The sequence below is a fragment of the Ictalurus furcatus genome, chromosome 24 (assembly GCF_023375685.1).
Source record: "Ictalurus furcatus strain D&B chromosome 24, Billie_1.0, whole genome shotgun sequence".
Taxonomy (NCBI): domain Eukaryota; kingdom Metazoa; phylum Chordata; class Actinopteri; order Siluriformes; family Ictaluridae; genus Ictalurus; species Ictalurus furcatus.
In genome coordinates, this window is record NC_071278.1 from 6,091,154 (window position 1) to 6,103,919 (window position 12,766).

The window sequence follows — 12,766 nt, forward strand, 5'->3', positions numbered from 1 at the left end:
ATTAGACAACAAGCAAACCCTCCCCTCTTGGGCTCTCATCACTTATGTGCACTGATCATTGTGAATGTCTCTCTTCACAGGTTGACTGTGAAAGGAAGCCCTGAAAAGCTGTTTGCTTTGTTTCAGGTAGAATTGTCCCTCACCACAAAAGGATACAAGAATTTTGACATGAAACTATGAGGGAACATAAACAAAGAGCATTCCAGGATAAATGATCATGGTATGGTTTGTTTGTGGTACTTCTTTGAGTGAAGGCTTTTCTCATTACATTTTCTAGTAGTATTTTTGGATATTAAACAATTCGCTAGAAGGTCTTAACACTACGCCCCTGGTAGAAACATTGAGTTTATAGAAGTAACATATATCCCATTAGAAGCACTCTGACATCACCCTCCACTGTTCTTGGCCAGGCCAGATGAAAGGAAAGCCTGTCCCCCTTTCGTTGTGTGGACATGTCTTCATTGCCGTGGTTAAGTGCTTGAGTTAGAAGATAAAAGAGTAGTTCACAACATACACAGCAGACTGAAGGCTGTAGCGGATGTAGAGGTCTGAATGAAAGCAATGGATTTTAGACAGGATGCGCCAACAACTTAAAAAAAGAGCAAAGAGGGTGATAAAGGTGTCAAGTTTTCCTCTCACTCTCTGTGTGAACAGGACTATTTGTTCCCATTAGTTCTTCTCAACATTCCATCTTAATCTGTGTCATTCTGCTGGAAGGAATCTGGTTGTAAAAAGTTTTCAACTATATAATCATTAACTCATATTTTTAAAAAATAAATCCATTGGCTTAATTTCTTTCTTTCTTGTCTTTTTAACCAGTAAGTCAGTCAAGACTTACTCATTAGTCACTAAAGATTGATTAGAATTACCATAGCCTTTCTGTCAGATCAACTCAGTCTATCCATTCTCCTCTGACCTCATTCATGAACAAGGAGTTTCACCCAGAGAACACATTTTCCCCCATTGTGATGCTTGCATGTTTGATGATCTGATGTGAAAATTAGATGGAGCTTTTGACCTGTGTCTGCATGATTTTTTGCATTGCGCTGCTGCCACGTGATTGGCTGATTTGATAATTGCATAAATTATAAGCTGTACAGGTGTTCCTATCAAAGCGGCTGGTGGATGTATGCTAGATCACTCAAGTAGCCCAACCAGAGCATGGCTGAGGTTGCAGTGCCCCTTTCTACTGCTGTTGAGCTTTCCCTCTGTGATTTTTCCACTGCTATTCCTATCCATAGTGCCAGTTTATGTTTAATTTATATCACACCATTAAACAAAACTGCTTTTCCTAGAATCTTAGAATCTCAGTCAAAAGTTAGCAGTTGACATTCTCTGCATGTCTCTGATGTCACACCTCCACATTTTTGTTTGGGTGGAAGAGCTGTAATCAGTTTTGAGAAATAGCTGTTTAAATATTATGGAACAGGTTGCTACAGTCTGTAAGCAAAGCAAAGCGTAATTTTACTTTCTTTTGTCATTGTGTTATGGTGCAGTAAGTTATGTCATGTGACTGTGATATTTTACTGAGCACCTCTATATATGTTAAAAGCTGCTAATCCTGAGTTAATTATGATTAGAATTGTGTTATGGCCTTTAAAATGAAGGATTGCAGCAACCCAATATGTCAGCAGTTTTTTAGCTTAGTTACATTTCAAAGTGTTATACACAAGCAACCAGATGTTCTTAATGCTTATATGTTTTAATATGGTTTAAATAATGGTTTAAAACTTGAACATCAAAAAATAGAGGAATAGAGGAAAATAGAAGAAAAAAAATATATTTTTTAAATAACGTTAACATGCACATTAAAAATAGATCTTAGCAAAATATTCCCCTTAAGAAGAAAACACTCATTAACTGTTTGGAGGTTATGTTGTTCCTTTCTTTGTTGTCTTTAACAGTGAAACTGGAGTTGTTTGGGTTACATGCTAACAGTGAGAGGTTTGGTTGTTGGTTGTTGGCATTATTTTGGAGGCAGTCGCCCTCAACATCTTGCAGATGTGCGGGTTAATGTTTTGGTTCATTTGTGCGATAACAGTGTTACATTTTCTGCGCCAGGGCTGAATTATAAATGGAGGAGCAACCTGTAGAGAACAGAAGTAGATTAAATAATTCCTGCTTAACAATTCAGTTTGTTCGGTTATGCTGACCTAAATGATTTAACAGCTGAGGATGTAGACAGCTGCCTCATCGCCTTCTAACAACAACAAAAAAAAAAAAAAAAAGTGAGACCTACAACAGAAAACGCAGCAGCTTGCAATTTTTTGTTTATCTGAAATAGCAGAAATAATTTATTCTGTGTTCTAAGGAAAAGCTACACTGTTATTAAAAAGAATTAAATAAAATTGTATACGTTTAATTCAAGTGTGAGTCATGTGAATATACAATACATCATCTTGCTGTTACTGGTGGACTAAAGATTGTTAAAACACTCTGAGGGAATTTTTAAAGATTCATCAATTTATGAGAAAAAATGTCTAATCAAGTCCTGCCATTGGCTTATATGTTTTATTATATTAGTGTGATATGCTGTCTAGTCAGTGGACAGATACCTTTACATACAGTAGATATAAAATACTAACAGTAAAATTTAAATAAATATACTCACTAAAGATTAAAGCCTAATAATAATTTTAGACAGAGTTTCCTAGAATGTGCTAAAGGCATCATATGAACTAGAAATTGGTGGTACAGTAGGTGACAAGTTTTTTTTTTCTTTCTCCAATTTCGATAATTACCTCTCTGGATCTTCAAGTGGGCATTTAAAGATTGTGTGTCTTTCAGAAACTCTGATTCTTCACATATTTGTCTCCAAGCTAGCCTATAAACATGTTTACAATTTTACATACACACACAAAAAAAGATTTCTTGAATCCATGGTAATAACTGGTGACTTTTTAAGGACCATGCCAATCACCCTAAAATGGATACAAGAAGGGATAAAAAAAGTGTGAAATAAGAAAGGTGATAAACCCGTGCCTTGTGGAGTTTTGGTTAGAATCATGTCAGATACTTTATCACCCAACCTAACAAACTGGGGTCGACATAAGAAATAATCCAAGACCCACATAATAGTTGTGTAATGGAGGTTAAAATTCAATAACTTATTGGCCAAAACATTTGGTTGAATTGTATTAAAAGCACTAGAAAAATCATAATCCTAAGAGAACTAGCAGTTGTTTCCAGATGACTATAAATAACATGTAACATAAAAAGTAAGGCATCATTTACTCCCACACCTTTTCTATATGCAAATTGTAAGGGGTCTTGAAAAACTGATACTACCTGTCTACTTAGGTCACCAAGGATAATCCTTTCAAAAAATGTCATTACATTTGTCGTTTCCCCCAGGTACTCTGATTTCCTCCCCCATTACCAAGACATGCGCTGTAGGCTGATTGGCATTTCCAAATTGTCCGTAGTGTGTGAATGTATGTGCGATGTGCCCTGTGATGCCTTGTGCCCCAAGCCTTGTGTCTGGAGTTCCCTGGGATAGGCTCCAGGCTCCCCCACAAACCTGTGTAGGATAAGAAGTATGGAAAATGGATGGATGAAAAAAAAAAGTGTTCTATCCAGGACTTTCAAAACCCAAAGAATCAGAAGAAACTGGAATCACATTTCTACAATATTCTGTTGTGGAGTTATTATAATAAAGTAATGTCCAAATTTGCTCTATCACTGGTGCTAGTGACTTGACTGGCAGCTGAGACTGTCCTTTGTCACAGTGCCAAAATTCATAAAAAGTGTATAACACATTCTATGGCCTGCTGTAGATTCCCTCCCATGTGGAAGGAGAAGGAGAAGAAGAAGACATAAAATGCATACCAATATCGGCTTCTTCCCTTCGGGCTAGCTTTATCCCCTTGCACCTTCACAAAGTGCATGGATGCTGCTTTGGTTCCCTTGTGACTTCAGGGCATCTATGTACTAAACTACCTGGATGACTGGTTTATTCTAGCACGATCCAGGGAACTGAATCTTCAACATCGATATGTTGTTCTCGCCTGCATGAGTAGCTTGGGGCTCAGGTTAAACCTCAAGAAAAGTATGTTTTCTCCAGTGCAGATGAAACTATTCTATGGGTTATATGGGATTCTACTACAACGAGGGCATTTCTATCTCCAACATGCATAGGGTCAAATCTATCAACATTGAACAAGATAAAGTTGGGTCTGGGCATCCCCTCCAGTCTCTATGAGAGACTGTTGGGCCTTATGGCAGCAGCAGTCAACGTCATATCTTTGGGCCTATTGCACATGAGACCATTTCAGTGATGGCTGAAAGGCCGGGTGTTTTGTCTGAGGATGAAACCTCTGAGAGTAAACAGTGTCACGTGGCGATGCCTAAGTGTTCTGAGAATTTGGAGGTGTCCCCGGTTTCTAGCCTCGGGTCACACTGTAGGGGTGTCTCCTTATCGCAAGACGGTAATGACAGACGCATCCCTTACTGGATGGGGCGTGGTCTTGGATGGCTGATCAGCTCGCAGTCTTTGGAGCGGCCCTCATCTGGACTGGCATATAAATCGGCTAGAGACGTGGGCCGTATTTCTAGCACTGTTCTTTCTAGCACAATTCTTTCTTCCTCAATTAAGAGGTCACCATGTGTTAGTTGTGACAGACAACACAGCGATAGTCTCATATATCAACCACCAGGCAGGATTATGTTCACGCCCCCTGTTCAGGCAGGCAAAACTAATTCTTCTCTGGGCAGAGGGAAGGTTCTTGTCAGTGAGTGCAATGTACATTCCAGGCAGCCAGAATGTGGGGCAGACATCCTGTCGAGGCAGGGGCTGAGGCCCGGGATTGGAGGCTCCATCCACAAGTGGTGGACTCCATATAGTGGAGGTTCGGCCAAGTGGAAGTGGATGCGTTCACCTCCGAGGAGAAAACACACTGCCCACTGTGGTTCGCCCTCACTCCTCCCACAACATTACGGCTGGAAGCATGGTGCACATGTAGCAGAGGTCACATCTGTATGCTTTTTCCCCGATTGCTCTGCTCCCACAAGTTCTAGCAAGAGTTCGCCAAGACTGTCTATGTCTGCTGCTAGTAGCACCTTATTTATCATGCTGATTTATCACCCTCAGCCAGAACGATGGAAACTGTGGGTCTGGCCCCTGAGGGGTACCAGCTCATAGATTCTGGTCTCACAACTGAGGTTGTAGGAACCATGTAGAATGCTAGAGCACCAACCACAAGGAAATTGTATGTACTCAAGTGGCAACTTTTTGTCTTGTGGTGTGAGGAAAGTCGTCTAGACCCAGTGAACTTACAAGGATGTTTCTCAGCAGGGTTGGATCCTTCTACAATCAGGGTCTACTTGGCCGCCATTTTGGCCAGCCACGCCCCTGTTGATGGAGCCTCTGTGGGGTGACATCCTCTAACTTCGAGGTTTATGCATGGAGTCAGGTGACTGAGGCCCATCTACAGACTACGCATAACTTCCTGGGACCTTTCTGTGGTCCTGGAAGGTCTGTCAAGTGCCCCATTTGAGCCCTTAGAGTCAGCCTCTGAGAAGCTTCTGACCCTAAAGGTAGCTCTTCTGCTGACCCTGACATCTCTCAAGCGAGTAAGAGATCTACAACCTCTCTCTGTTGCCCCTTCCTGCCTTGACTTTACCCCTGGATTAACCAAGACCTTCCTGTATCCTAGGCCGGAATATAATCCTAAAGTGCCTACATCTGCTGCCCAGCAAGTACTGTTGCAGGCTTTCTGCCCTCCTCCGTTCCTCACACCGGAACAAGAAAAATTGCACCGACTGTGTCCAGTAAGGGCTCTCTGTACTTATGTCCACTGCTCCAGCCAGTGGCATAAGTCGGAGCAGCTGCTGGTCTACTTTGGCAGGGACAGTAGGGTGATACTGTGATGAAGCAGCGCATCTCTAATCGGACAGTGCACAGTCTCGCTACACCTCTGGGCATAAAGAGCTCATTCCACTGGGGGGGGGGGGGTCGCCTCTTCGAAGGCTTTGTCCAAAGGGGTATCCTTACAGGATGTGTGTAGTGCAGTGACCCTCAGGCTTGGATCTTTTTGAACAGGCCATACCCTCACTATGACAAAGTGAGTATTCTCGTTCCCACAGCGTGGAGATCACGCAACATTGAGTTCCCTTTGAAAGGGAACGTCTGGGTTACAACCCTGTTCCCTTAGATGGGAATGAGACGTTGCGTAGCTTTGTCATACTGGAGCATGCCTGTGAATTGCGTCTTCGCTTCAGATAATAGAGGTTGACGGCACGGTTCACAGGTGCCGGTTTTAAACAGGTGCCACTTCACCCGGTCATGGCAGGCCTATAAATAGGCATGATGTTACTCAAGCTTCAGATGCTGGTCACGCGCGAGGGCACTTCCCACAGCATGGAGCTCACGCAACGTCACATTCCCTTCTCAGGGAACAGGGGTAGATGCGCAACCCAGATGTTTTTGCTCAGGGTCAAAAACAGTTTATGAGATGTTTGGTTATATTAATGAATTACTTGGCTGTTTATTACGATGTGTTTCTAAGCCGTCTCAATGTTCTATTGTTGTTCAGAAATGTGCAAATTGTATTCCAAAATGTATTCAGCTACGTTTACTGCATTTTTGTTTGAAATTACTTTAAAAGTATGTGCTTCTAATGTCATGTATGTCAACTACTAGTGTTGTACTATATTTGTACCTTTTTTTTCTGCTTAGCCACATATGGTTGTATTGTTCTCTGCTTAATATTGCTTTGCTTGTATTTTCTCATTTGTAAGTTGGTTTAGATAAAAGCATCTGCTAAATGAATAAATGTAAATGTATGGGAGTAGACTTGAGATTTTCTGACTACCAGTGTTTATGGCTGGGGACTTTAACTACTTTAACTACGCCGAGGGAAGTATGTAACAGCCAGAATTACTGATGTGTACCTTTACGAAGTACTTATGTCAAATACATAATGTATTACATATGTTGTCACCAGCATGATGATGATGATATGGCAGGAATAGGGTAACTCTGATGAAAACCCTGGATCCACCTCTATTATATTATTTTATTTATCAGTAACTTACCCTGGTGCCTTGGTACTGTTTCTTGCTCATGAATGAAGGAAACATTAGAAGCCATGAGACATATTTGATGTAGCTAATAAACAGGCAATTTGGGATACTGCCAGTCATGTGTGCCTACCTTCATATGCTTCATACTCACCTCGGCTACTCCTCTGTGTCTAAGTGTGTTCAGCACAGAAGCTGCATTTCAACCTATGTACCTTCCAGTTTAAAATGTTTTCAGGACTTTTAACATACACCCATCTATGACCTTTTTTTTACTCATTAAATGTGCCATTTTAGTCATTAAAACTTCATTTACAAAAACAAGCAACATTTTTTTTAAACAACTGTGAATAATGGTAATCAAAATCAAAAATAACCTACAGACTAGAGCAGAGAAGGCACTAAGGCAGTTCTGTGGCCTTTTTCATTCTTACTTATTTTATTACTGTAATCAAATTTAATTCCAAATTTAATGTGAAACATAAATTCAAAATGCATTAGCATTACATGCTGTACAATAATTTAATTGTTTTTATTGTTTATTCTTTTCATGACATTATTCCAAGGCAAAGTTTCATGGATACTGGCACAAACAACGTCCTGCTCCATATCACAGATCTGTGGTCATTTTTGCCATTTGGATCCTCATGATTGAAATCTAATGTTTGGTTTATCTACATTCACTTTTGTTCACAAACATTTAAAAATTCTTTACAGAATTACTCTTCTATTTTTCTGTGTACACAAATGAAATCCCAAATCTGATCCTACTTCACCGTACCTTTTCTAAACAGCAAATCAGTGTTGAGATTTTACTGATCTCATTGTTGATGAAGTAACTTCTGAATAGGGACTTTCAGGGACTATGGGTTGTTGTTTTTCAATGGCCTTTTGTAGATCTAGCTCCCTATACATAAGTTGCAGAATATCAGTGACATTCATTACTCACTGCTTGCTACAATGTATGCTGGAGTTTAATGGCAAAGTAAATGATTCTGCCAACATGTGGTGTGATTTCCAGTTCTATCAGTGGTTATGAAATCAAAATTAGGAAATTTTGGGGGTAAATCTTGGACTGGCCAGTGTATTTTCTCATAGGCATCTCTTCCAAATTCATTGTCCCCATAGATTTATAATGCATGTGTAAGACAACTTGTACATTACATGCGATTACAGAGTAATGCAGTAAATATAAATGAAAATAATACTTTTATTAAAACCTAGCCTTTATTCAAAATGATTTATCTAAAAACATTCTTTAGAAACTTCTAAGGTTTCTAATTTTGTCTCTGACAACCTAGGCCATATTTTTCTACAGTTTTCTTTTCTTTTGCTTTGTTTTCTAGCTTCTTCCAGTTAGTCTGTCCCAAATGTCTGAAGAACAAAGCAAGACTGTGGTGGTCCTTGACTTTGAACTTGGTAATGAAGTGATCTGGTGGTTTCGGCCACAATTTCCAAGTAATATAAAACGTATGATTTTATTCCTCTCAATGTTTGAGGGTTTGTGGGCCAGGGCTTAACCTGTAACCAATTTAAATAAACATATTTTAAAAGATATGCCAAGAAAACAGCAACACTGGACCACTAGATAGATTTTGGAGCGTGGCCGTGGGGATTTATGTTCATTCAACTACAAGAGCATTAGTGTGAAGGTGTTCAGTGGGGTTAAGGTCAGGGTTCTGTGCAGGACACTCGAGTTCTTCCACCTTCTTCCAACCTTCACACATCATGTCTTCATGGAGCTCGCTTTGTGCACTTTGTGTCGTGCTGGAACAAGTTTGGGTTCCTCTTAGTCGCAGTGAAGGGAAATTGTAATGTTACAGCTTACAGGGACGTTCTATATAACTGTGTGCTTCCAACTTTGTGGCAACAGTTCGGGGAAAAACTACATATGGGTGTGATGGACAGAGGTGCACATACTTTTGCCCATATAGTGTATGTGTGTCACATTTTAAAACCATATTCTTCATTCTATTGATCCCATTGTTTTTAGACATTACTGATTAATCTTATCTGTCTTTGCTGTTTAGAGCATCTCAGCTCACCATGTGACAGAGAGGAATTCTGAAAATGTTTCAAGGGAAATTCCATAATAGCTTTTAGTGTATGCTTTACTGCTGATGGAAATGGCTAGAGGCTTAACAGAGTATGTTTGCGCACACTGTTAATATAGGATTAAAATGTCCAAGGAGAGTGTTGAACGATACCTGTGCAGATTTTCATACCTGGTGCTATGAAATACACTTCATAACCTTTAACTAAAAGAGCTGGCTGTAGCAGATTATCAAGCATCTGATCTAGCTCCAGTCTTTTGGGTTAGAAACTTTTGTTGTTGAGTGCAGCATAAAGCAGATATGGCTATAATGAAGCTTGCATGGTACCAGCTTCCAGAAGACACTGGCATTTTACCTGTTTCTGCTTTCAGACAGAGTGTGTGTGTGTGTGTGTGTGTGTGTGTGTGTGTGTGTGTGTGTGTGTGTGTGTGTGAAGGAGAAAGTAGCTTGTAGTGTGTAGTGCTGGCCCTAAGGAACTTCAGAAGCTGAAAGCCTGACTACCTCTCCCTAGCACGTCATATTGTTCTTGCCATGCAATCTGAATTCCTGTGGAGGTGAAGAGATTCCTCTCTGTGTAATGGGCTATTATGTTCGCTCAGCTTCTATTCAAGCTCTAATGACTTTCGCCACTGCTGAGGTCCTCAGAGACTCCCGTGCCTGGCTTGATAGGAGAAGGCCTTTGTGTCTAGTTTCAAAGCGCCATTAGAAGGTATTTAATAACGCCCCCCCCCCCCCCCCCGCCCCCCGCCCCCCTTGCTGGGAATATATTTCTCGTTTGTTTGTGATGATTTTGTGCCGGACAAGATTTGTAATGTTTTTGTATAGGAAGGATATAAAATGGGAAAAATTGTGAGTCCAGTCAAATAAGATATCGTGACATTGATTGAAAGCTTGATTTTTTCAGAATCAGTAATGTCCACTTTTGTAGAACCAGGAGATCTTTTGAGAAGTTTAGATGATCAAGGTTAATCATTTGTGATGTACGTAAATGAACCGACTATAACCTAAATTAGACACGGACAAAATAAATGACATTTTAAATAATATTAATTATTTATTTCCTATAATGTAGACCACAATCATGGCTACGGTATGACAGCATTTCATAGAAATATGACAGTTGGGCCAATATGGCTTGATTTTAAATGCATTCATTTAACATAAATGCTTTAATAAATATCCATTTGCATTGATTATAGTTTCAGCTACATCAGTATACTGCCTGTAAAAAGAACTGAACATATTAAAGAAAGAGTATCCAGTATTGTAGCAAAATAAATGTCCTGCCAATTTTCTTAATTAGCATTCTTCATAACATTCTGTACATGTCACCAGACACACTTCTGCACTATATATGGATGTAGCACTTGACTGTTAAAAACAGTTCCAATTCAAATGTATACGTTTCCACAACTAGTTATGCCGTAAGAAATTAAAGTGAGTTTAACTTCATGATTTGAAAGAGGTCCTTGTTTTTGTTTCCCTCTGAAACTTATCCACAAAGTCGAAAGCTTCCCGGTGAAAACACTATCACCACAGGAGTCATATTTGCAAGACCCTCTGTGTGTGAAGGGTCCTACACATCGCAGTGGATGTGTGGCGTATGACTGGCTGCTTCGGGAGAAGCCTGTCTCGGCTTGGAAAACCCCTTTCTCTGCGTGGCTTGTAAAGTCCTGCGCCATGGGTCTGCCTCTAGGAGGTGACATTTTCAGCAGCCCAGTCTGGTGGGTTCAGAGACAACCTCGTTCTCCATTTCTTCAGGAGTAGCTGAAGCTGCCTGGTGGCCCTTGCAACTGAGGCCTCAGCTCTTTTATGATCTCTGCAGACAAAGGGCGCAAACCTGGGTCAGATCAGCTTGTTTGATTCACAAGTGCTGGAGATTTGGATTTGTAGACTAATAAAATCAAGCAAATATTTTACATTTGGCTAACTTTCGACAGCAATGAGAAAACCGAGACTCTGCAGCATCATAATGAGTGTGAATGAGTCCATCACATCACTTATAGAGCTCTTACACTCTACAGTACTCTCACCAAATTCTCTTTCATTACATTCTTGAAATAAATGTCTACATGTCTCAACTAATTGTTCCACCTCTGCAGGTACAGAACAAGCATCCATCTTATGGCGTGTTAAAATGACGATGTGTAGCGTGCAATTATTCTGCACACCAGTCTAGAGTATCCGCTTTCCCCAGACTTCAACGGTTTGTCTTACCTTTTAATCCCAGACGTCTTGGATGCCAGGTCGCATTTCCGCGTCTTTTCGGCACCGTCATGGCCGCCGGCGGTAGGGATCACCTTGTCACGCGCTGCCTTACGCCTGAGAGAGAGAGAGAGAGACAGACGGACGATATATGAGAAGGGCAGCTCTGTTACGCGCCTTCAGATTCGTGGAATCTCTCCAGATTGAAAACGCGCTGCACAAATAGCCCTCAAACTTGTTCCTGCAAGCTCGCGCACTCTCGGTTGCTTTTGGCTGCGTGTACTGATGTGCAACGTCTTCCTACTGCGCATGTGTCTGACCGCAATGTGCTAAATGCGTGTTTACCTTTGCGAGTTGCGTGTGTGACAGAACGACACGCACGTGCCGTCGGTACTGTCTGCGCACTCGCAACGCGAGAGTTCGGCGGCGCGAGACATTTCTCGCGCTGAGCGCTTCTTGCGGGGCGCGTTGCCCAGTCCATAAGATACAGTGCGCCTGGGAGGAGACACAGAAAGTGGCATCAGTAAGGACAGGTCAGAATTCATCAGGTCATATACAAGCCTGTGTCCAATATATTGTTTTTTGTTGTTGTTTGTTTGTTTGTTTTTCCGGGGCAAAAATTCCGTGTACTTATTTAAGTGTGTCTAAAAACTTACTCTGGAGTGTTGACCCAAATTATGTCCAGGTGGCAGAAATACACGCATTCTTTATCCAGAAAAGTTGCGCACGAGCATCGCTTGGGTCTGGAGTGGCGCGTGCTGAGTGAAGCCGCTGCTGCTTCGCCCACAGACGCAGGTACAGCTGTGATTTAAAAAAAAAAAAAAAAAAAAAGGCATGAAAAATAACAATAAATCAAATGCATATTTTGAGGTTTTTCTCCCCCGCAACGTGGTCTCCACAATGCACAAATTTATTAACAATTCAGGGGGGAAAAGCAAACACAAAAAAAAAAAAAAAAGAAACTTCAAATTAGTCTTCTATTTCAGATTAGTCTTCAGATTAGGCTTCTGTTTACTTTTAGAACAGACTGTTTTAAATTAGTCTATACAGTTATCGTTTTGTTTTTTATTTTTTATTTCATGGTTAAGGAACACTTTTATAAGTGAAATGTAAGGAAAGGTGAAGTTACATACCTGTGTGGAAGATTCCTGAAGAAAGCATGGACAACATGGGGAAAATAATCCGTAATTCCATGATAAAGAAATAATCTCAGGGTCTTTTTAGTCTGATTTATGTCAGAACGCAAAAAGTGATGAGGTAAAAAGCTCTACCTTCCTTTACGTTACTGTGACGCGGACTGATGGGACGCTTGAGGTATTCCGCTTGAGCAGATCTGCTGTAAATCCTACACCTGCCTCCCGGAGTGTGTTTATATATCCCGCGCCACGCACCACCTCCTGCCTCGCGCCCGTCAGTCGCGTGTAAACAATACTGTCCGAGACAATGTTGTTTGTTACCGGTCACTGACATGCAACGTGGAGGTCGCG

General features: G+C 40.9%; 1 protein-coding gene across 1 annotated transcript; it reads right to left on the bottom strand.

Moving 5' to 3' along the window:
* Window positions 1-10,033: 10,033 nt before the first annotated feature.
* edn1 (endothelin 1) lies at window positions 10,034-12,562 on the bottom strand. The gene is made up of 5 exons (XM_053613046.1): window positions 12,413-12,562; window positions 11,936-12,080; window positions 11,625-11,774; window positions 11,292-11,396; window positions 10,034-10,893 (listed from the first exon to the last, which is right to left on the bottom strand). Exons 1-5 carry the CDS (start codon window positions 12,471-12,473, stop codon window positions 10,767-10,769), a joined length of 588 nt encoding a protein of 195 aa, XP_053469021.1. The 5' UTR covers window positions 12,474-12,562; the 3' UTR covers window positions 10,034-10,766.
* Window positions 12,563-12,766: the final 204 nt, after the last annotated feature.

Bases quoted from the DNA above. Each gene is read 5' to 3' on its own strand.
- edn1 (XM_053613046.1), bottom strand. From the start codon at position 12,473: ATGGAATTACGGATTATTTTCCCCATGTTGTCCATGCTTTCTTCAGGA. The intron at 12,081-12,412 runs GTATGTAACTTC...TTTAAATCACAG, and splicing joins TTCAGGAATCTTCCACACAG to CTGTACCTGCGTCTGTGGGC. The intron at 11,397-11,624 runs GTAAACACGCAT...TCTCTCTCTCAG, and splicing joins CACACACGCAACTCGCAAAG to GCGTAAGGCAGCGCGTGACA.